General features: G+C 60.6%; 1 protein-coding gene across 1 annotated transcript in view; it reads left to right on the forward strand.

Annotated features, from left to right (window-relative positions):
• The first annotated feature begins 2,410 nt into the window (after positions 1-2,410).
• The window catches only part of DLL3 (delta like canonical Notch ligand 3), a 77,541-nt gene continuing 55,326 nt past the window's right edge, over positions 2,411-24,625 (forward strand). The window contains exons 1-3 of the mRNA XM_065420988.1: positions 2,411-2,461; positions 10,007-10,249; positions 16,852-16,909. Of these exons, the coding sequence (XP_065277060.1) occupies positions 2,411-2,461; positions 10,007-10,249; positions 16,852-16,909 (352 nt within the window). The remainder of the gene's footprint in view (positions 2,462-10,006; positions 10,250-16,851; positions 16,910-24,625) is intronic.

Here is a 24,625-nt window from a genome sequence, read left to right on the forward strand (position 1 = left end):
CCAGAAAAAAAGCCCAGGAGGAAATGAATAATTTTGTATTCAGGGCGGGTTTAGGATCAGGCCCGATAAATATGGGGCCACCTGTTGAATGGTGAGGATCAAAAGAACTACTGTCTAGCTGCCCGTTCAGTGAGCCTTGTCCATCCAGTGCACTGAATGGAGGGCAGGGGGAGGGAACAGCATGCAATCATGTAAGTAAAGCCTTTCTCATAATGCAGATCTCCAAGGGTATGAATTAAGGTTGTTTGGGCATCCTTAACTCCAGCATGTCCTAATTTTGGAGGGCTTGGCTTTGCAGCCTTGGTGTTCTTTTAACATAGATTACTTTGGATGTAATAACAGAGATAATGACAGGCATGTGTTGTACCAATTCTGATGCCATTTAGGAACTCACTGGTGGCGCTGTGCTGCATAAGGAGACCCTGGCAGGAATTCAACATGGCTATTTTCCTGATCCACCCCCAGGCCCCTCCTAAGATCTAAGGGAGGCGTTACAAAATACAGGTGAGGACAGGATTTTTTGGGGGGAGAGATTATTTTTTACAAAATATGGGCGGGAAGTGACAAAATGAGGCTTAAAAAATGTAGCTGGGAAAACTGAGAACAGAGCCCAGGCATCCTGGTTCCCAGGTGCAGAACATTTTCAAAAGTGGCTGGTGGTTTTGGGTGCCTGAATTATTAATTATTATTTTATTACAGTGCCTAGGAGCCCCAGTCAGGGACCAGGCCCGCATTGCGCCAGGTGCTGTACATTTTTATTGCCTGATCTTTCAGATGCGCTGGCCACACTCCCAGTTCCTGTTGATGTTCCCTGGGTCTGTGGGTACTCGGCACCTCTGATAGGTCTTTGGCTTCATAAGGAAGTGGGGGAGGGGAGAATAGGCTGGACCACATTCTAATACCATTATATAAAGCAACCCTACAGCCTTGTCTGGATCCTGTCCCACTCCCGAAGGAGAGCACAGAACTCGTGTGGATGCAGAGCGGGCCACCGGGAATGATCAGGGGCCTGGAAAAACTCCCACGAAGGGAGAGTGAAAAAGACCCAGGATTGTTCCTGTAGAAAGGAGCTGCGATAAATCTCTATCCCACGGGGACTGGGGGAGAGAGAATGGAAATCAGGAATGTCTGCTCCCCTGTCTCATCACACAAGGACAGGGGGACAGGCACTGAAATTGAAAGTGTGTGTGTGTGTGTGATTGATTGATTGATTGATTGATTCAAAACCAGAAACAGGAAATGCCTTCTTCCCACAAGGTACCATTAGCCTGTGGAACTCACGGCCACTGGAAGGCGCAGAGGCCAAGAATGTAAATGTCAAAAAGGGATCAACCATTTCTGTGGATAACAGGAATAGCCAGGGTTGTAAGAGTTAAAGCTGGAGGGCGGTGGGGTAGGGGGCAGGTTCCTCCTTTCTCTGCAGCTCCCCCTTGTCCGGCCTAATGTAATTAATTCCCTGCCACTGATAGCACCTGGGTCGTTCCTGATCTCTGCCTAGGGTCATTGGGCTCAATAAAGGGGGACCCTGGTGAAATGAGGGGCGCTCGGGGGGAGGCCAGACGAGGTGAGCTAACGGGCTCCTGGCCTTAGGTTCTATGAAATGTTAGCACCAACCTTGGCAGAGAGATCCTGCCCCAGCATTTCAGCCCCTTTCTAACTCTCCGTGCCAGCTTGATTCCACCTTCCTGGGCTGCCTTGGGTGCTAGCTGCTGTCCGGGGAGGCCTGAGACCCGGCTAGATGGGCCTCTTCTCTGATCCCTTCCAGCTCAGGGGGTCACCAGTTGGGTGCCCCATAACCCCAGCTCTCAGCGGCTGCCTCTCTTCCCCCCTGGCTCCGGCAGCAGAAGCAGGACTGCCAACGGGCCAGGGCAGTGGCACGGGCGTGGGCCCTGGGGCAGACGCATCTCTGGGTAGTGAGGTGCTCTGCCCGGTAGGCACCAAAGCCGGGGCAGGGTCACGCGTGGGGCTAGAGGGTAAATCCCAGAACCCACGAGCCCGGAGAGGCCGCAGGGGACCCGGGCCAGTCCCAGTCACTCGCTCGCTCCGCTGGGGCGGGGGGTTGCCCCTGCCGGGGGGGAGGGGAAGGGGAGGGGGAGCGAAGGGGGCGGGGGCTGGCGAGCCGGGCCAGGCAGGGCCGGGGTTTAAAAGAGCCGCAGGCGGCAGGCGGCAGCTTCGTTCTCCGTGCGCTCTGCTCTGCCTGCCCCACAGCCTCCGCCGGCCCCTCCAGCGTCCCTCCGCCGGCTCTGGGTTCCGCCGGGCGGGCCCCCGCGACCCCCACCTCCCGCTGCCTTCCCGCGCGCGTACCGACCCCTCCCAGGGCGCACCGGCTCCCGGCGCGCTCCCACTTGGACTAAGCTGCTGCTGCTTCAGGGACTGAGCCCCGCAGGGCCGCCCGCCGCCTCCTCGCCCCATGGCTCCCCTGCTCCTGGCCGGCTTCCTGGCCCTGCTCTGCGCACAGCTGGTGAGTGACTCCGGGCCCAGAGGGACCTCCCCGGGGGGCAGCGCGCGGGGCAGGGGCGGTATCGGGGGGGTCGGGATCTCTCCAAGGGGGCAGCGCGCAGAGCAGGGACGGTATGGGGGGGGGGGGTCGGGATCTCTCCAAGGGGGCAGCGCGCAGAGCAGGGACGGTATGGGGGGGGGGTCGGGATCTCTCCAAGGGGGCAGCGCGCAGAGCAGGGACGGTATGGGGGGGGGGTCGGGATCTCTCCAAGGGGGCAGCGCGCAGAGCAGGGACGGTATGGGGGGGGGGGTCGGGATCTCTCCAAGGGGGCAGCGCGCGGGGCAGGGACGGTATGGGGGGGGGGTCGGGATCTCTCCAAGGGGGCAGCGCGCAGGGCAGGGGCGGTATGGAGGGGGGGGGGGGTCGGGATCTCTCCAAGGGGGCAGCGCGCGGGGCAGGGACGGTATGGGGGGGGGGGGAGTGTCGGGATCTCTCCAAGGGGGCAGCGCGCAGAGCAGGGACGGTATGGGGGGGGGGTCGGGATCTCTCCAAGGGGGCAGCGCGCGGGGCAGGGACGGTATGGGGGGGGGGTCGGGATCTCTCCAAGGGGGCAGCGCGCAGAGCAGGGACGGTATGGGGGGGGGGGGTCGGGATCTCTCCAAGGGGGCAGCGCGCGGGGCAGGGACGGTATGGGGGGGGGGTCGGGATCTCTCCAAGGGGGCAGCGCGCAGGGCAGGGGCGGTATGGAGGGGGGGGGGGGGTCGGGATCTCTCCAAGGGGGCAGCGCGCGGGGCAGGGACGGTATGGGGGGGGGGGAGTGTCGGGATCTCTCCAAGGGGGCAGCGCGCAGAGCAGGGACGGTATGGGGGGGGGGGTCGGGATCTCTCCAAGGGGGCAGCGCGCGGGGCAGGGACGGTATGGGGGGGGGGGGGTCGGGATCTCTCCAAGGGGGCAGCGCGCGGGGCAGGGACGGTATGGGGGGGGGGTCGGGATCTCTCCAAGGGGGCAGCGCGCGGGGCAGGGACGGTATGGAGGGGGGGTTGCGGGATCTCTCCAAGAGGGCAGCGCGCAGGGCAGGGGCGGTATGGGGTGGGGGGTCGGGATCTCTCCAAGTAGGGTGACCAGACAGCAAGTGTGAAAAATCAGGACAGGGGGTGGGGGATAATAGGACCCTATATAAGAAAAAGACCCAAATATTGGGACTGTCCCTATAAGATCGGGACATCTGGTCACCCTATCTCCAAGAGGGGCAGGGCAGGGGCGGTATCGGGGGGTCGGGATCTCTCCAAGGGGGGCAGCGCGCAGGGCAGGGGCGGTATGGGGGTGTGTGTCGGGATCTGGCCAAGAGGGGCAGCGCGCAGAGCAGAGGCGGTATCCAGGGGGGCTCTGGATCTCTCCAAGAGGGGCAGCGCGCAGGGCAGGGGCGGTATGGGGGGGGCTCTGGATCTCTCCAAGGGGGGCAGGGCAGGGGTGGTATCGGGGGGTCGGGATCTCTCCAAGGGGGGCAGCGCGCAGGGCAGGGGCGGTATGGGGGGGATGTCGGGATCTGGCCAAGAGGGGCAGCGCGCAGAGCAGAGGCGGTATCCAGGGGGGCTCTGGATCTCTCCAAGAGGAGCAGGGCAGGGGCGGTATGGGGGGGGGCTCTGGATCTCTCCAAGGGGGGCAGGGCAGGGGCGGTATCGGGGGGTCGGGATCTCTCCAAGGGGGGCAGCGCGCAGGGCAGGGGAGGTATGGGGGGGATGTCGGGATCTGGCCAAGAGGGGCAGCGCGCAGAGCAGAGGCGGTATCCGGGGGGGCTCTGGATCTCTCCAAGGGGGGCAGGGGCGGTATGGGGGGGGTGTCGGGATCTCTCCAAGGGGCGCAGCGCGCAGGGCAGGGGCGGTATCCGGGAGGGTCGGGATCTCTCCAAGGGGGCTGCGAACAGGGGCACAAGGAGTGGGGACCTGAACTGTTCTAAGGGGGGCTGTGCACGCCATGGGGTGGGAATGGGGGATGACGACCGTGGCCTCTCCAAGGGGTTAGCACCTGGGGGAGGAGAGGGGGGGATCGGTGACCGCTCCATGGGGGGCTGGGCGGGGGGTGGGGAGTTGGGAAGGGAGGTTGCTGAGTTGAGCGTGTGGCTGGGGGAGTCTGCTCCAAAGGGGACACGTCGCGGGGGGGGGGGGGGGCTGGGGAGAGGAATCGGGACCTTTCTCTGAGAGCGCCGTGCCCTGCGGGGCGCGGACACAGGGACCTCTCCAAGGGGGCTGCGCGCTGGGGCAGAGGGCGGGGAACCGGGACCTCTCCAAGGGGGGCTGCGCGCTGGGGCGGGGAACCGGGACCTCTCCAAGGGGGGCTGCGCTCTGGGGCGGGGAACCGGGACCTCTCCAAGGGGGCTGCGCGCTGGTGCAGGGGGCGGAGAACCGGGACCTCTCCAAGGGGGCTGCGCTCTGGGCAGGGCTGGCGGCTCGGGAGCTCCCACCACCAGCTCTGCGCGCTGACCTGGGGGGGATCGGGGAGGGGTCAGGTGACCCGGGCTCACCCCGGGGGTCCCCGCACGCAGGGTGGGCTGGCAGGACCCCAGGAAGGGTTCAGGCACTGGGGAGGGTCTGTGGAAAACGGGGCCTCTCTCTCGGGGAGGCCCTTGGTGCGGGGGGGCGGGGGACGACCCATGTCGGCGGGTGGGAGTTAAAGAAGGGAACCTCTGGGGGAGGCTTTGCCCAGGGAAGGGGGCGGTTCCAGGCTGCGGGGGAGGGGGGGAGATAAACTATGCCCTGGGGGTGGTGGGGGTACAGGATCCAGGGGGCTGGGTGTCCTGGGGGGGTTGCATGGTCCAGGGGGTGGCTTTGCTCCTGGGGGAGGTGGGGTTACTTGTGCCCTGGGTGGGGGTGACAGGGTTGGAGTGGGGGGAGTTTCTTTGGAGAGGGAGATTAACCCTGGGCTGTGAGAGGCAGGGGGTGGGGATGGGGGTGGCAGGAGGGGGATATCTAGAGGGGGAGGGATGAAAGGGTCTGTGCCCTGAGAAGCAAAGGCTGTTAGTTGGGGGGGGGTGTGTGTGTGTGCAAACTATGAAGGGGAGGCCAGGGGGCTTGGAGGTGCCATGTGGGGATTTCACCCCAGGGAGGGCCAGGGGGCTTGTGGGCACAGTCTCTGGGCTGGGAGGATCTCTGGGTGGATGGGACAGTGCGCTGGGGTGGGGGTCAGACTGTGGGTTGGGGGATCTCTGGGGTGGGGGCTGTGTGATCGGGGGCACGGGCTGTGGGTTGGGGGATCTTTGGGGTGGGCGCTGTGTGATCGGGGGCACGGGCTGTGGGTTGAGGGATCTCTGGGGTGGGGGCTGTGTGATTGGGGGCACGGGCTGTGGGTTGAGGGAATCTCTGGGGTGGGGGGCTGTGGGTTGGGGGAATCTCTGGGGTGGGGGCTGTGTGATCGGGTTCATGGGCTGTGGGTTGGGGGATCTCTGGCATGGGGGCTGTGTGATCGGGGGCACGGGCTGTGGGTTGGGGGATCTTTGGGGTGGGGGCTGTGTGATCGGGGGCACAGGTTGTGGGTTGGGGATCTCTGGGGTGGGGGATCTCTGGCATGGGGGCTGTGTGATCGGGGGCACAGGTTGTGGGTTGGGGATCTCTAGGTTGGGGGCTGTGTGATCGGGGGCATGGGCTGTGGGTTGGGGGATCTCTGGCATGGGGGCTGTGTGATCGGGGGCATGGGCTGTGGGTTGGGGGATCTTTGGGGTGGGGGTTGTGTGATTGGGGGCACAGGCTGTGGGTTGGGGGATCTCTGGCATGGGGGCTCTGTGATCGGGGGCACGGGCTGTGGGTTGGGGGATCTTTGGGGTGGGGGCTGTGTGATCGGGGGCATGGGCTGTGGGTTGGGGGATCTCTGGCATGGGGGCTGTGTGATCGGGGGCATGGGCTGTGGGTTGGGGGATCTTTGGGTTGGGGGCTGTGTGATTGGGGGCACAGGTTGTGGGTTGGGGATCTCTGGGGTGAGGGCTGTGTGATTGGGGGCACAGGCTGTGGGTTGGGGGATCTTTGGGGTGGGGGCTGTGTGATCGGGGGCACGGGCTGGGGGTTGGGGGATCTCTGGGGTGGGGGCTGTGTGATTGGGGGCACAGGCTGTGGGTTGGGGGATCTCTGGCATGGGGGCTGTGTGATCGGGGGCACGGGCTGTGGGTTGGGGGATCTTTGGGGTGGGGGCTGTGATTGGGAGCACAGGCTGTGGGTTGGGGATCTTTCAGGTGGGGGCTGTGTGATCGGGGGCACAGGTTGTGGGTTGGGGGATCTGTGGGGTGGGCTGTGTGATCGGGGGCACAGGCTGTGGGCTGTGGGATCTCTGGGGTGGGGGCTGTGTGATCGGGGGCACAGGCTGTGGGTTGGGGGATCTCTGGGGTGGGGGCTGCATGCCGGAGGGTTGGGCTGTGGGTTGGGGATACGTGCTGGAAACGCAGACTGTGGGCTGGGGGGATCTCTGGGGTGGGGGCTGCATGCCGGAGGGTTGGGCTGTGGGTTGGGGATACGTGCTGGAAACGCAGACTGTGGGCTGGGGGATCTCTGGGGTGGGGGCTGTGTGATCGGGGGCATGGGCTGTGGGCTGGGGGGATCTCTGGGGTGGGCGCTGCATGTCGCAGGGTTGGACTGTGGGTTGGGGATACGTGCTGGAAACCCAGACTGTGGGCTGGGGGATCTCTGGGGTGGGGGCTGCATGCCGGAGGGTTGGGCTGTGGGTTGGGGGATCTCTGGCATGGGGGCTGTGTGATCGGGGGCACAGGTTGTGGTTTGGGGATCTCTGGGTTGGGGGCTGTGTGATCGGGGGCACAGGTTGTGGGTTGGAGATCTCTGGGGTGAGGGCTGTGTGATTGGGGGCACAGGCTCTGGGTTGGGGGATCTCTGAGGTGAGGGCTGTGTGATCGGGGGCACAGGTTGTGGGTTGGGGGATCTTTGGGGTGGGGGCTGTGTGATCAGGGGCACAGGTTGTGGGTTGGGGGATCTGTGGGGTGGGCTGTGTGATCGGGGGCACAGGCTGTGGGCTGGGGGATCTCTGGGGTGGGAGCTGTGTGATCGGGGGCACAGGCTGTGGGCTGGGGGAATCTCTGGGGTGGGGGCTGTGTGATTGGGGGCACGGGCTGTGGGCTGGGGGGATCTCTGGGGTGGGGGCTGCATGCCGGAGGGTTGCGCTGTGGGTTGGGGATACGTGCTGGAAACGCAGACTGTGGGCTGGGGGCATCTCTGGGGTGGGGGCTGTGTGATCGGGGGCACGGGCTGTGGGGATCTCTGGGGTGGGGGCTGCATGCCGGAGGGTTGGGCTGTGGGTTGGGGATACGTGCTGGAAACGCAGACTGTGGGCTGGGGGATCTCTGGGGTGGGGGCTGCGTGCCGGAGGGTTGGGCTGTGGGTTGGGGATACGTGCTGGAAACGCAGACTGTGGGCTGGGGGATCTCTGGGGTGGGGGCTGCGTGCCGGAGGGTTGGGCTGTGGGTTGGGGATACGTGCTGGAAACGCAGACTGTGGGCTGGGGGATCTCTGGGGTGGGGGCTGCATGCCGGAGGGTTGGGCTGTGGGTTGGGGATACGTGCTGGAAACGCAGACTGTGGGCTGGGGGATCTCTGGGGTGGGGGCTGCGTGCCGGAGGGTTGGGCTGTGGGTTGGGGATATGTGCTGGAAACGCAGACTGTGGGCTGGGGGGATCTCTGGGGTGGGGGCTGCGTGCCGGAGGGTTGGGCTGTGGGTTGGGGATATGTGCTGGAAACGCAGACTGTGGGCTGGGGGGAATCTCTGGGGTGGGGGCTGCGTGCCGGAGGGTTGGGCTGTGGGTTGGGGATACGTGCTGGAAACGCAGACTGTGGGCTGGGGGGATCTCTGGGGTGGGGGCTGTGTGATCGGGGGCACGGGCTGTGGGCTGGGGGGATCTCTGGGGTGGGGGCTGCATGCCGGAGGGTTGGGCTGTGGGTTGGGGATACGTGCTGGAAACGCAGACTGTGGGTTGGGGGATCTTTTGGGTTGGGGCTGTGTGATCGGGGGCACGGGCTGTGGGTTGGGGGATCTCTGGGGTGGGGGCTGCATGCCGGAGGGTTGGGCTGTGGGTTGGGGATACGTGCTGGAAACGCAGACTGTGGGCTGGGGGGATCTCTGGGGTGGGGGCTGCATGCCGGAGGATTGGGCTGTGGGTTGGGGATACGTGCTGGAAACGCAGACTGTGGGCTGGAGGATCTCTGGGGTGGGGGCTGCGTGCCGGAGGCTTGGGCTGTGGGTTGGGGATACGTGCTGGAAACGCAGACTGTGGGCTGGGGCATCTCTGGGGTGGGGGCTGCGTGCCGGAGGGTTGGGCTGTGGGTTGGGGATACGTGCTGGAAACGCAGACTGTGGGCTGGGGGGATCTCTGGGGTGGGGGCTGCATGCCGGAGGGTTGGGCTGTGGGTTGGGGATACGTGCTGGAAACGCAGACTGTGGGCTGGGGGATCTCTGGGGTGGGGGCTGCGTGCCGGAGGGTTGGGCTGTGGGTTGGGGATACGTGCTGGAAACGCAGACTGTGGGCTGGGGGGATCTCTGGGGTGGGGGCTGCGTGCCGGAGGGTTGGGCTGTGGGTTGGGGATACGTGCTGGAAACGCAGACTGTGGGCTGGGGGGATCTCTGGGGTGGGGGCTGCATGCCGGAGGGTTGGGCTGTGGGTTGGGGATACGTGCTGGAAACGCAGACTGTGGGTTGGGGGATCTCTGGGGTGGGGGCTGCGTGCCGGAGGGTTGGGCTGTGGGTTGGGGATACGTGCTGGAAACGCAGACTGTGGGTTGGGGGATCTTTGGGGTGGGGGCTGTGTGATCGGGGGCACGGGCTGTGGGCTGGGGGGATCTCTGGGGTGGGGGCTGCATGCCGGAGGGTTGGGCTGTGGGTTGGGGATACGTGCTGGAAACGCAGACTGTGGGCTGGGGGATCTCTGGGGTGGGGGCTGCGTGCCGGAGGGTTGGGCTGTGGGTTGGGGATACGTGCTGGAAACGCAGACTGTGGGCTGGGGGGATCTCTGGGGTGGGGGCTGCATGCCGGAGGGTTGGGCTGTGGGTTGGGGATACGTGCTGGAAACGCAGACTGTGGGTTGGGGGATCTCTGGGGTGGGGGCTGCGTGCCGGAGGGTTGGGCTGTGGGTTGGGGATACGTGCTGGAAACGCAGACTGTGGGCTGGGGGGATCTCTGGGGTGGGGGCTGCATGCCGGAGGGTTGGGCTGTGGGTTGGGGATACGTGCTGGAAACGCAGACTGTGGGTTGGGGGATCTCTGGGGTGGGGGCTGCGTGCCGGAGAGTTGGGCTGTGGGTTGGGGATACGTGCTGGAAACGCAGACTGTGGGTTGGGGGATCTTTGGGGTGGGGGCTGTGTGATTGGGGTCACGGGCTGTGGGCTGGGGGGATCTCTGGGGTGGGGGCTGCATGCCGGAGGGTTGGGCTGTGGGTTGGGGATACGTGCTGGAAACGCAGACTGTGGGCTGGGGGATCTCTGGGGTGGGCAGCAGTGAGCTGGGAGGGTCGGGTGGGGGGATCTCCAGGGGGAGGCTGGCAGGGTCCCATGCTAACCCCCCTCCCCCACCACTGTGTCCCGCAGGCCCAGCCGGCTGGCGTGTTCGAGCTCCAGGTACACTCGTTCCGCAGCAGCGCCCGCAGCCTGTGCCCCAGCGCCAGGCCCTGCCGCCTCTTCTTCCGCGTCTGCCTCAAGCACGCCCAGGCTGTGGTGTCCCCCGAGCCCCCCTGCACCTTCGGGGCCGCCCTGAGCGACATGGTCCCCGCCGACCGCAATGCTGTGGCCACCAGCGCACCCATCCACGTGCCCTTCCACTTCAAGTGGCCGGTGAGAGCCCCCCCCAGTGCCCTCCCCCATATTACACCCCTCCCCCAATAATACACCCCAGCACCCCATAATAACCCCGTTATACACCCCCTACCAAAATAATACATCTACATTATATACCCCCTCATCCCACACCCTTCTCCATAGTACAGCCCGTTATACTCCCCTCCCCCAGTAATTCACTCCCATTAAACTCCCACCTCCTCCGCAATTATACATTCCCATTAAACTCCCACCTCCCCCAGCCCTCTCCCCCAATAACAAGAACATAAGAACGGCCAGACTGGGTCAGCCCAAGGGTCCATCTAGCTCAATATCCTGTCTTCCGACAGTGGCCAATGCCAGATGTTCAAAGGGAGTGAACAGAGCAGGGCAATTATAGAGTGATCCATTCCCTGTCGTCCAGTCCCAGCTTCTGGCAGTTGGAAGTTCAGGGACCTGGAGCATGGGGTTGCATCCCTGACCCTTTTGGCTAATAGCCATTGATGGACCTGTCCTCCAGCAACTTATCTAAATGTTATCTTGAACTGTTGGCCTTCACAACATCCCCTGGCAAGGAGTTCCACAGGTTGACTGCGTTGTGTGAAGAAATACTTCCTTTGGTTTGTTTTAAACCTGCTGCCATTAATTTCACTGGGTGACCCCTCCTTCTTGTGTGATGTGAAGTGGTAAATAACACTTTCCCTAGTCACTTTCTCCGCACCAGTCATGATTTTATAGACCTCTGTCATATCCCCCCTCAGGCGTTTCTTTTCCAAGCGGAACAGTGCCAGGCTTTTTAATCTCTCCTCATATGGAAGCTGCTTCATCCCCCTCATCCTTTCTGTTGCCCTTCCGTGCACCTTTTCCAATTCTAATATATCTTTTTTGAGATGGGGTGACCAGAACTGTGCACAGTATTCAAGATGTGGGCGTACCATGGATATATAGAGAGGCAATATGATATTTTCTATCTTATTATCTGTCCCTTTTCTACTGGTTTCCAACATTCTGTTCGCTTTTTTCACTGCCCTGCACATTGAGTGGATGTTTTCAGAGAACTCTCCACAATGACTCCAAGATCTCTTTCTTCAGTGGTGACAGCTAATTTAGACCCCATCATTCTGTATATATAGTTGGGATTATGTTTTCCAAGGTGCATTACTTTGCATTTATCAACATTGAATTTCATCTGCCGTTTTGTTGTCCAGTCACCCAGTTTTGTGAGATCCCTTTGTAACTCTTCGTAGTCTGCTCTCGACTTAACTATCTTGAGTAGTTTTGTATCATCCGTAAATTTTGCCACCTCACTGTTCATTCCTTTTTCCAGATCATTTATGAATATGTTGAACAGCACTGGTCCCAGCTCAGACCCCTGGAGGACACCTCTATTTACGTCTCTCCATTCTGAAAACTATTTATTCCTTCTCTTTGTTTCCTGTCTTTTAACCAGTTACTGATCCAGGAGAGGACCTTCCCTCTTATCCCATGCTTAACAGCCCTTGGGGAGGGACCTTGTCAAAGGCTTTGTGAAAGTCCAAGTACACTATATCCACTGGATCACCTTTGTTCACATAATTACTGACCCCCCTCAAAGAATTCTAATAGATTGGTGAGGCGTGATTTCCCGTTACCAAAGCTGTGTTGACTCTTCCCCAATGTAGCGTGTTCATCTATGTGTCTGATAATGCTGTTCTTTACTCTAGATTCAACCAGTCTGCCTGGTACTGAAGTCAGGCTTACAGGCCTGTAATTGCCAGGATCGCCTTGGGAGTCTTTTTTGTTTTTTAAATCAGTGTTACATTAGCTTCCCTCCAGTAGTGTGGTACAGAGACTGATTTAAGTGATAGGTTTTGTACCACGGTTAGTAGTTCTCCTGTTTCACATTTGAGTTCCTTCACAACGCTTAGGTGACTACCACCTGGACCTGGTGACTTATTACCATTTAATTTATCTATTTGTTCCAAAACCTCCTCTATCGACACCTCAATCTGGGACCGTTCCTCAGATTTGTCACCTAAAAATAATGGCTCAGGCGTGGGACTCTGCCTCGCATTCTCTGCGGTGATGACCGAAGCACAGCATTCATTTAGTTTCTCCGCCAGGGCCTCGTCGTCTTTAAGTGCTCCTTGAGCACCTCAACCGTCCAGTGGCCCCAGTGACTGTTTAGCAGCTTCCTGTTTCTGATCTACTTAAAAATGTTCGCTGTTAGTTTTTGTGTCCTTAGCTAGTTGCTCTTCAAGTTCTCTTTTGGCTTGCCTGCCTCATATTTTTTCCACTTGACTTGCCAGAGTTTGTCCCTTTCTATTTTCCTCACTAGGATTTGACTTCCAATTTTTAAAGGATGCCTTTTTGCCTCCAACCGCCTCTTTTACTCCGCTATTTAGCTAGGGTGGCATTTTTTTGGTCCTCTTGCTGCATTTTTTATTTGGGGGTATACATTTAGTTTGCGCCTCTATTGTGGTGTTTTTAAATAGTCTCCATGCAGCTTGCAGGCGTTTCACTCTTGTGACTGTTCCTTTTAATTTCTCTTTAACTCGTTTTCTCAATTTTGTGTCGTTCTCCTTTTTTGGAAGTTAAATGCTACTGTGGTGGATTTCATTGGTATTTGGCTGCTAAATTTAATTGTGTTATGGTCACTATTACCGAGCGGTTCATCCGTATTCACCCTTTGGACCAGATCCTGTGCACCACTTAGGACTAAATCAAGAATTGCCTCTTCCCTTGTGAGTTCCAGGACTAGCTGCTCCAAGAAGCCGTCATTAATGGGGGTCTAGAAATCTTATCTCAGCATCCCGCTCTGAGCTGACATGTACCCAGTCACTATGGGGATAGTTGAAGTCCCCCATTATTATTGAGTTTTCGGCCTTTGTAGCCTCTCTAATCTCTCACAGTCACTGTCCCCATCCTGGCCAGGTGATCGGTAGGATATTCCTACTGCTAGACACTTACTAGTCAAGCCTGGAATTTCTATCCATAGAGATTCTATGGTACAGTTTGATTCATTTAAGATTTTTACTTTGTGCTTTATACGGCCATTCCCCCACCAGCACCACCTGCTCGGTCCTTCTGATATATTTTGTACCCTGGTATTATTGTGTCCCAGTGACTATCCTCATCCCACCCAGTTTCCATGATGTCTATTATATTCATACCCTCACTTAATACCAGGCACTCTGGTTCACCCCGCTTAGCATTTACACTGCTAGCATTTGTAGATAAGCACTTGTCCATTTTGTCAGTATCCGATGCTTGCCTTCATGGGCTATATTTAAACCGGACTTTTTGACACCTGACTGCATCTCGCTAGCTCCTACTTGTATGTTACCAACTTCTTTCCTATCCCCTTTACTACAGAGTTCCCCTTTTAATAAATCCTTCCCCGGGTGATGTTTCTGCCCAAACCCGGTGATCCTCTGTACCTGTCGGCTTTCCCCCAGGCCTGAGTGTAAAAACTTCCCTCCGACCTTTTAAATTGTGCATGCCAGCAACCCGGGTTCTGGTTTGGTTTGGGTGGAGCCCATCCTTCCTTTCTAGGCGTCTCCTTTCCCAAAAGGTTCCCCCCTTCCCAGTGCTTAATTTGTAATGAAAGAGGTGCCAGGACTCAAGGAATTTTTTTACATTCATAACTGACGTGCCAAGCCCAGAGGTGCCGGGGCTATGAACTGCCAAGCCTAGATAATCTGACCAGATAGCAAGTGTGAAAAATCGGGACAGGAGGACGGGGGGTAATAGGTGCCTATGTGAGAAAAAGACCCAAAAATCGGGACTGTCCCTGTAAAATCGGGACATCTGGTCACCCTAAGCCTAAAGGTGCCGGGGCTATGAACTGCCAAGCCCAGAGGTGCCAGGGCTAAGCCCTGGCACAAATTTAAGCTGCCAGTCCCTAATAAACCTAAGTCCTTCTTCCCTACACCATTGTCTCATCCACACATTGAGGCCCTGCAGTCCTGCCTGTCTGGCTGGCCCCGTGTGTGGAACTGGAAGCATTTCAGTGAATGCTATCATGGAGGTCCTGGACTTTAATCTCTTACCTAACCGCCTAAATTTGGCCTTCAGGACCTCTCTCCTATCCTTCCCTATGTCATTGGTAGCTACATGTATCATGACCACCAGCTCCTCCCCAGCACTACACATAAGACTGTGTAGATACCTTGAGAGATCTGTAACCTTCGCACCTGGCAGGCAATTCACCCGGCGGTTCTCCTGGTCATCACAAACCCAGCTATTAAAACAAAAGGAAGTCTTTTTTTCACACAACGCACAACCTGTGGAACTCCTTGCCAGGGGATGTTGTGAAGGCCAAGACTATAGCAGCGTTCAAAAAGAACTAGATAAGTTCCTGGAGGATAAGTCCATCAATGGCTATTAGCCAGGATGGGCAGGGATGGTGTCCCTAGCCTCTGTTTGCCAGAAGCTGGGAATGGGCAACAGGGAATGGATCACTTGCTGATCACCTGTTCTGTTCATTCCCTCTGGGGCACCTGGCACTGGCCACTGTCGGGAGACAGGATACTGGGCTAGATGGACCTTTGGTCTGACCAGTATGGCCATTCTTATGTTACTGTATCTATATTTCTACCGATCGCCTCCCCTATTGCTATGACCTGTCTCTTCCTAATAACTGGGGTCCCCTCCCCCGGAGGGGGTGTCTCAGCGTGAGAGGAGAACCATGATACCATCTGGAAGGAGGGTCCCAACGATGAGATTGTTTCCCTCCGCCCCAGCCTGATGTTCTTCTTCCCCGAGACCTCCCCCTCCTCAGCAGCACGGGGCTGGCAGACGGGGTGGAACCCGCTCTGCTGTGTCCCCAAAAGTCTCCTCTCCGTACCCCTCTGTCTCCCTCAGCTCCTCCGGTTCACCCACTCTGGTCTCCAGAGCCCGCACTCGGTCTCTGCTGGCCCCGAATGCCCACATAATGCCCCCGGCCCACGCGGCAGGTAACGGCACAGGCTGTGTTCAGGGCTATGAACCGGGGAGCCCCCACTCTGCTCGGGACGCCTGCCTGCAGTATTTTTACTCTAGCAGGGATTTTGGGGGGGAAGAGGGGGGTGTTATTGGCCTAAGCTTAGAGCCTGTTTGTTAGGTGTGTCTGCCTCTCCCGCTCCCTCGCCAAACTCCCCTGGTCGCCACTCCTCTGGGGAGCTGGGTTGGTGATGCCCTGTTTGCCCAGAGTTCGCCCCGCCCCCTGTGTCAAGGGTTCCCAGAGGGATCAGGGCTCAAGAGATGGTGGGCCAGAGCCTCGTGTGGGAGCTCTCCGCCTAGCCGGTCGCTTGGGTCAGCACAGCCCCCATAACAGGCCCCACGATACTCTTTTTCGTACACCCCCTTCCTCCAGCCCCTGCCCCAATAATCCACCCCCTTCTCCAGTAATACACCCCAATAACCCCACCCCCTCCAATTACTATATTCCACTCCCATTATACATCCCTTGGATCCCTCTCCCCCAGCGCCACCCCCATAATATCTCTCCCTCAGGGCCCTCCCCCCATAATACAGCCCACCCCCTGCAATTATACAGTGACTCAGAGCCATTCTGGGTTGCTTGGTAAACTGGGCACAAGCAAACAGCGAATTTTTTTCTTTTTAACACGCCTAAATGTCAGTGGAGACACCTAGGCACTAAGCCTGTCGGCCGTACGGGCAGGCTGGGGGGCTCTCTCCTGGGAAGCCGTGACCCTGAAAAAGACCCGGGGGTCGTGGTGGAGAATCAGCGGAACACGAGCTCCCAGTGCAACGCCGGGGCTGAAAGACCTAGTGTGATCCTGGGATGTATAAATGAGAATCTCGCCTAGGAGCAGTGAGGTTATTTCTGTGTTTGGCCCTGGGGCGACCGCGGCTGGGATCCTGTGCCTGGTTCTGGTGCCCGCCGTTCAAGGAGGATGTTGATAAATCGGAGAGGGGTCAGAGAAGAGCCATGAGGATGATCAGAGGGATAGAAAACCTGCCTGGTAGCGAGAGACTCAAGGAGCTCGATCTATTTAGCTTGGCTAAAGATGGTGACTGGATCCCAGGCTGTCAGCACCTGCCCAGGGAACAAATATTTAATCCAGGGCTCTTCAGTCTAGCAGAGAAAGGGCTAACCCGAGCCAGCGCCTGGGAGCTGACGCTGGACGAATTCAGAGGGGAAAGGAGGTGTCCGTGTTTAACAGGGAGGGTAATTAACCACAGGAGCAACTGGCCGAGGGGCGCGGTGGATTCTCCGGCACTGAGCGTTTTAAAATGCAGACAGGATGATCTGCTAACAGTTCTGCTCTGGGAATGATTCCTGGGCAGGTCTGTGGCTTGTGCTGTCTAGGGGGTCAGACTAGATGATCACAATGGGCCCTTCTGAGTTTATCATTGTATTCATATGCGCCCCCCCCCCCCCGTCAAGTTCCCCTCCCCCAGGGTAAGACGTGCCCAGCGTCCCCCTCCTCCCAGTGCCCCCAGTTAGGCACCCCCAGGGCAGCCTTCTGTTTCCCCCACCCCAGTCCTTCCCCTATTGTGCACCCCCCCTCCAGGCTCCTCCTCCTCAGCCCCATGCTCCTCCCCCTCCCCATCCCTGGCACCATCCCATCTCTGTCCCGGGCCGCCCCTCTCCACCCCACCCCCTCACGCTCTCTGCTCTCTCTCCGCTCCAGGGCACCTTCTCCCTCATCATCGAGACGTGGAGAGCCGAGGCCGGCGAGCCGTCCACAGGTGAGCGATACCCCAGCCGCCCACCAGGGGGCGCTGCAGGGTTGGGGGGTGTGGGCAGCCCCATCTTTGGAGAGCTTTGTTTTTTTTGGGGGGGGGCACTGCCAGGCTCACACAGAACCTGCACCCTGACTGATGGGACACCCTCCCCCTCCCCGGTCCTGCACCTGGTCCCCCGGGTCTGCCCGTCCCAGCCACCCCCAACCCAGTAGGGACAGATGATGCCAACGCTGGCCCCATGGCACATCACATCATGAGCCCCTATAGCTCCGCCCCCTACATCGTGAGTCTGACTCCCTAAGGGACAGCAGGGACCCCCTCCTCCTCCAGAGAAGCAGGGTGGCAGTGGGGGGTCCCAGTACTTACCTCTGCAGCCAGGGCGTCTCTGCTTGGTGGGGTGGGGGGAGGCGCTGGACCTGATGCACTGTGCCCCTCCTGCCCCAGGCAGAGCTCCCTGCTGGGGTGAGGCTAGCACGGTGGAGTAGTGGGGCTGGCAGCTCACCCCTCTCGGAGCAATGGGTTCAGGCTCTCTGCAGACCCAGGCAGCATCACTGCGTCGGTCACACACGGGACAGCTCACCCCTCTCGGAGCAATGGGTTCAGGCTCTCTGCAGACCCAGGCAGCGTCACTGCGTCGGTCACACACGGGACAGCTCACCCCTCTCGGAGCAATGGGTTCAGGCTCTCTGCAGACCCAGGCAGCGTCACTGCGTCGGTCACACACGGGACAGCTCACCCCTCTCGGAGCAATGGGTTCAGGCTCTCTGCAGACCCAGGCAGCGTCACTGCGTCGGTCACACACGGGACAGCTCACCCCTCTCGGAGCAATGGGTTCAGGCTCTCTGCAGACCCAGGCAGCGTCACTGCGTCGGTCACACACGGGACAGCTCACCCCTCTCGGAGCAATGGGTTCAGGCTCTCTGCAGACCCAGGCAGCGTCACTGCGTCGGTCACACACGGGACAGCTCACCCCTCTCGGAGCAATGGGTTCAGGCTCTCTGCAGACCCAGGCAGCGTCACTGCGTCGGTCACACACGGGACAGCTCACCCCTCTCGGAGCAATGGGTTCAGGCTCTCGACCGACCCAGGCAGCGTCACTGCGTCGGTCACGCTCGGGACAGCTCACCCCTCTCTGAGCAATGGGTTCAGGCTCTCTGCAGACCCAGGCAGCGTCACTGCGTCGGTCACGCTCGGGACAGCTCACCCCTCTCGGAGCAATGGGTTCAGGCTCTCTGCAGACCCAGGCAGCGTCACTGCGTCGGTCACACACGGGACAGCTCACCCCTCTCGGAGCAATGGGTTCAGGCTCTCTGCAGACCCAGGCAGCGTCACTGCGTCGGTCACGCTCGGGGCAGCTCACCCCTCTCGGAGCAATGGGTTCAGGCTCTCTGCAGACCCAGGCAGCGTCACTGCGTCGGTCACGCTCGGGGCAGCTCACCCCTCTCGGAGCAATGGGTTCAGGCTCTCTGCAGACCCAGGCAGCGTCACTGCGTCGGTCACACACGGGACAGCTCACCCCTCTCGGAGCAATGGGTTCAGGCTCTCTGCAGACCCAGGCAGCGTCACTGCGTCGGTCACGCTCGGGGCAGCTCACCCCTCTCGGAGCAATGGGTTCAGGCTCTCTGCAGACCCAGGCAGCGTCACTGCGTCGGTCACGCTCGGGGCAGCTCACCCCTCTCTGAGCAATGGGTTCAAGCTCTCTGCAGACCCAGGCAGCGTCACTGCATCGGTGACCCCAGACCCTGCTCTTCCCAATCACGAGGGCTAGAGAATTTCTTATTTGAAACACGATCTTGCTGGGATCGTGTGACTGCCAGAGCTGGGACCCACCAGGCCTGTTGTGTGTGCACGCCTTAAACTGGCCCTGCAACCCACCCCAACTCCTCCACTCCAGCCAGCACCCAGCTCCTGTGGGCCCCCCCACCCCCAAAGATATGGAGCAGGGGCAGCCCAGCCCGACCCGCCCACTCCTGGGCGGCTCTCGCTCACGCTTGGCAGCCATAGCCGCGTGTGGGCAGGCCGAACGGGCAGGGCGCAGTGTGCTCGGGCCATGCCACTGCCTTGCCCCCCAGAACAGCCCTACACCGGCACTTTGCCCCCTTACTGCCCGCGTCCCCCAGGACGGGCATCCAGCCACATGTCGACCCCGTACCGCCCACTTCCCCCAGGGTGGCCCCCACTGCATCCCTGTGGCGCCGGCGTAGAGGGATGGGGCCTGGCTCCAAACTTCCCCTAGGTCTGAGGGTGCCCAGCCGTAGGGTTTGGGATTCAGGCACCAGGCAACCCCATTCCCGGTCACTCCCTATCTCCACCCACTCCCAGCTGAAGCTCACAGTAGCGGAGCAAGGGTCAGCCCTAAGGAATTGTGGGATTCCTTTGGGGGGGGGGGGTAAATAGCAAACCTGGGGGGGGGGGTAGCAGGGGGTTCCCTGGGTGGGATTGAGCATCTGTAGCTGGGGATGGGGAGGAAATTCTCGGGACACCCCCCACCCCAACTCCTTTACAGCCTTCAGCTCTGGGGCGACATTGGCCAGGCCATGGTGGGGTGACCCCGATATCCGTGATGGGTACTGGAGCCAGCAGGGGTGAGGGAAAGCAGCTGATAGAGACCTGGGTTACTAGTGATCAGGGGAGAGTTGCGGGGACCAGGTTAGCCCCTGGGGGCCGTGGAGAATTCCAGAGGTGGGGGCAGAGTTGCCGGGTGCCGGATGGGGGAGGATCCCAGCAGGGGGTAAGGGGGACACAGGATCTGGTGCTGAATTGGGGGATCCCAATGAGGGTGGGGGCAGAGGAGCTGGGTGCTGGTGGGGGGATCCCAGCAGAGGGGGTGGGGGCCAGAGGAGCCAGCTGCCGGGGGGGGGGATTCCAGCAGGGGGTGGGGGGCAGAGGAGCCGGGTGCCGGAGGGGGGGGATCCCAGCGGGGCGTGGGGGGCACAGGAGCTGGGTGCTGGAGGGGGGGGATCCCAGCAGGGGTGGGGGCAGAGGAAATGGGTGCCGGATGGGGGTATACCAGTGCAGGGTGGGGGGCAGAGGAGCCGGGTGCCGGAGGGGGGGATCCCGGTGGGGGCTGGGGGGCAGAGGAGCCGGGTGTAAGATGGGGGGATCCCAGCAGGGCGTGGGGGGCAGAGAAGCCGGGTGTAAGATGGGGGGGATCCCAGCAGGGCGTGGGGGGCAGAGAAGCTGGGTGCTGGAGGGGGGGATCCCGGTGGGGGCTGGGGGGCAGAGGAGCCGGGTGTAAGATGGGGGGATCCCAGCAGGGCGTGGGGGGCAGAGAAGCTAGGTGCTGGAGGGGGGGGGGATCCCAGCAGGGCGTGGGGGGCAGAGGAGCTGGGTGCCGGGGGGGGGGGAATCCCAGCGGGGGGATCTTAGCGGGGCGTGGGGGGCAGAGAAGCCGGGTGCCGGAGGGTGGGGGATCCAAGCAGGGTGTGGGGGGCAGAGGAGCTGGGTGCCGGGGGGGGATCCCAGCGGGGCGTGGGGGGCAGAGGAGCCGGGTGCCGGGGGGGGGGGGATCCCAGCCGGGGGGGGGGGGCACAGGAGCCGGGTGTAAGATGGGGGGATCCCAGCAGGGCGTGGGGGGCAGAGAAGCTGGGTGCTGGAGGGGGGGGGATCCCAGCAGGGCGTGGGGGGCAGAGGAGCTGGGTGCCGGGGGGGGGGGAATCCCAGCGGGGGGATCTTAGTGGGGCGTGGGGGGCAGAGAAGCCGGGTGCCGGAGGGTGGGGGATCCAAGCAGGGTGTGGGGGGCAGAGGAGCTGGGTGCCGGGGGGGGATCCCAGCGGGGCGTGGGGGGCAGAGGAGCCGGGTGCCGGGGGGGGGGATCCCAGCCGGGGGGGGGGGGGGGCAGAGGAGCCGGGTTCTGGAGGGGGGGATCTCAGCGGGGGGTGGGGGGCAGAGGAGCCGGGTGCCGGATGGGGGGATCCCAGCGGGGCGTGGGGGGCAGAGGAGCCGGGTGCCGGATGGGGGGATCCCAGTGAGGGGGTCACACCGCTGGGTGCTGGGGCGAGGAACCATCCCCTGCCCTTCCCCAGAAACCCTGTTGCTGGGGGTGGAGCATTAGATCCTCTTTGTACTGGATCCTGTAGCAAGGGGAGGATGGGGGGGCACTGGCGGGGGAGGGTTGCTGGGGGCGACTGGGCAGGGGCGGGGTGGGGATGGGTAGTGAGAGGGGGGAGGTTGTGGGAGGAATGGGTGGTGGTGAGGTCTGGGGGGGTGGTTGGGGGGGTGACAGGTGGGACGGGATGGTGTGTGTGTGGGGAGTCTGGCTGGAAGAGGGGTGGGGCTGGGATGGTGCATATCGGGGAGACTGTCCGGAAAAGGGGGGGGGAAGTGGGGGGCGGCTGGCTGGGGGAGGGGTGGGGGTGGGTTGGAGTGGGGAGTGGCTGGCTGGGGGAGGGGTAGGGCTGGGATGGTGCATATCGGGGAGTCTGTCTGGAAAAGGGGGGGAAGTGGGGGGTGGCTGGCTGGGGGAGGGGTGGGGGTGGGTTGGAGCAGGGGGGTGGCTGGCTGGGGGAGGGGTGGGGCTGGGATGGTGCATATCGGGGAGTCTGTCCGGAAAAGGGGGAGGGGAAGAGGGGGGTGGCTGTCCGGGGGGGGGGGTGTGGTGGTGTGGAGAGAGGTGGGAATCTGGTGTGTGGGGGGGTGAGGATGGGGAGGTGCAGAGTGGAGCCTGGCTGGGGATCCCAGCTGGGGGGCACGGGGGCCCACGGCAGTGGCAGGGCTGTGTGGCTGGAGCGGGCTGGGTGTGAGGAACCAAGGCACAGGCAGGGCAAGTGCTGGCTGGTGGGACACTTTGGGGGGAGGAGCAACCCCCTCAATTCCCCCCCTCCCCTCCCCTCCCCTCCCCCGATGCAGGGCCCTGGGCTGAGCTGAGGGGCCAAAGCTGCAGGCTCCAGGACAGGGTGTGTGTGTGGGGGGGGTTGGGGGGGGGTCTGACTTGGGGGGAGCACTGCTGAGGGGAGGGGGTGGGGAGTGGCAGAGTGCTGGGAGTGGGCGGGGGTCTGACTTGGGGGGAGCACTGCTGAGGGGAGGGGGTGGGGAGTGGCAGAGTGCTGGGAGTGGGGGGGGTCTGACTTGGGGGGAGAACTGCTGAGGGGAGGGGGTGGGGAGTGGCAGAGTGCTGGGAGTGGGGGGGGGGTCCCAGAGGGATGGAGAGGAGATGAGTAGGGGAAATACAGAGGGGGAAGGGAATGGGGGTCCTGGGGGGAAGGCAATGGGGGTTCCAGGGGATGGAGAGGGGAATATTAGGGGGTCCCAGGGCGAGGGGAATATGGGGGGGAAGGGAATGGGGGCCCCAGGGGGATGAGGCGGGGAATATGGGGTGCAGGAGGCCATGGGGGGTCCCAGGGGGAAGGACAGGCGAGTGCAGGGGGGAGGAAGGGGCACTCTAGGGTGGGTTGAGTGGGGAGGATAACATGGAGGAAGGGTCTGACGCTCCCGGGGTACCCAGGGCCGTGAGGCACCTCGCCACCACCTGCCCTTAGCATGAGGAATCCCTGTCTGGGCCTGCCAGGGCTCTGCTCCCCGACTCCCCTGGCCCGGGGAACACAAGCGCTCCCCTCCCTGCTGGCCCTCTGCAAGTTACCAGCAGCCTCCCCCTCCCACGAGCATCCCCCTGGAGCACCCAGCCCCTGCTCCACCCGGCACTCGCCGCATTCACAGCCCCGCTGCTCCCAGAGGATCAGCCCAGCCCAGCTTCCCGGATCCACCTTGTCTCCCTGCACCCTGAATGCCCAGGCCTTAGCCACGTTCGGAGGGAAATCCGGTGTCAGGGGATCTCGCAGAGCTCCAAGTAACAGCCGGGAGGTAGAATGATGGGACACAATGGGTTACGTCCACACCAGAACTAGAGCCCAGACCGAACTTACCTGACACTCCCCTCTCTCCAGAGATCGGCTCCCCCTCCCACTCCCCCCGGTCCTTCTCCCAGCCTTTAACAGCCCGGCTGGCCGGCATCCTCCGTTCCTAAGAGAAACCCGCTGGCAACTTGGCTCTTGAGTGTCTCTGCGTATTCTCCAGGCTTCTTCTTTGATCTTAGTCATAAATAGGACACCCCCGCCCCAGCGAGGCCGTGTGCGCCTGTAGATCTTGTGCCCTCTTGGTGACTTCGTGGTCTCGATTAGCCGGCGGCTTCATGTGCAGAGAGACTCACGTTGTAAGACGCTCAATACACAATGCTCAGTCAGGGCCAGAGAAGCGTCTCCTATCCCGCCTGCCTGCCCAGAACCTGTGTATCACCTGGTGACCTGGCCTAACATACATACCTTCGAACGTAGAGATACGTAACTCCTTAAATAGCATCTGGACATACATCACGGGCTGGTTAGGACGATGGTGGTAGAGACCTCACATGCCCCCCTTTGGCGCGCTGTTATGTAGACATCAGACCTGGTGGATCCCTGTAAACCCATCTGTCCCCCTTGTGCCCTTTGCCAATGGCCGTTGGGAGGTCCCTGGGCTGCAAAGGGATTCATAGATTCTAAAGACGCTAGGGGCCACTCGGATCATTTCATCTGCTCTCCTGTCAAACGCCGGCCACCGGACTGCCCTGTGTTCATTCCTGGTGGCGCTAGAGTTCTTCTTTTAGGAAAAAAAGAAACATCTCATCTTGGTTTAAAAATTGTCCGGGATGGAGAATCCGCCACGACTCTGGGTGAGTTGTTCCAAACGTTCATTCCCTTCGCTGGTAAAAATGTACGCCTTATCTCCCGCTTGAATGTGTCCAGCGTCCCTGTCCAGCCGCTGGGTCCTGTTAGACCTTCCTTCGCTGGCCTGAGGTGCCTGTTCTCAACGTGTTCCCAGGTAGGTACTGTTAGCCTGGGATCCCGTCACCCCTTAACCTTCTCTTTGTTAAGTTAAATAGATTGAGCTCTTTTGATCTATCACTTTCTAATCCTTTGATCATTCTCGTGATTCTTCTCTGACCTCTCTCCGATTTATCAACATCCTTTGAATTGTGGGCACCAGAACTGGAGACAGGATCCCAGCAGTGGTTGCACCAGGGCCAACTACAGAGGGAAAATAAACTCTCTGCTCTGGCTCGACATTCCCCTGTTGATGCATCCCAGGGTCACACGAGCCCTTGTGGTCACAGCGTCACACTGGGAACTCGTGTTTGTATCCAACACAACTCGCAGCTTCCCAGGATGGAGTCCCCCATCATGTAAGTCTGCCCTGCGGTCTTCGTTCCATGATAAATGACCTTACGTTTAGTTGTATTCAAACACATTTTGTTTGCTTGCGCCCAGTTTACCAAGTGTTCCAGATGGCTCTGTATTGGTGACCCGTCCTCTATATTATTTACCACTTCCTCCATCTTTGTCATCTGCAACTTTTAGTGTGCATTTTATGTTTCCTTCCAGGTCATTGTTAAAAATATCCAATAGTGAAGGGCCAAGAACTGATCCCTGCGGGACCCCCCCTAGAAACGGACCCGCTCGATGACTATTCCCTTTTGAGACCTGTCACTTAGCCGGCTTTTCGTCCGTATAATGTGGGCCGTGTTCATTTTGGATCTTTCTAGGTTTTTATAAAGATGTCGTGTACTATCAAGTCAAATGCCTTACAGAAATCTAAGTATATCACATCAGCACCACTACCTTTATCAACCAAACTAATTTTCCATAAACCCATTTTACTTGGCATTGATTAATAAAGAATCAAAGAAGGGTAATATAATTAAGTCCCAGATCAGCCCCTCCATTATCTTGCTTGGGATCGATGCGA

This window comes from Emys orbicularis, chromosome 21, assembly GCF_028017835.1.
Source record: "Emys orbicularis isolate rEmyOrb1 chromosome 21, rEmyOrb1.hap1, whole genome shotgun sequence".
NCBI classification, from domain to species: Eukaryota; Metazoa; Chordata; order Testudines; family Emydidae; genus Emys; species Emys orbicularis.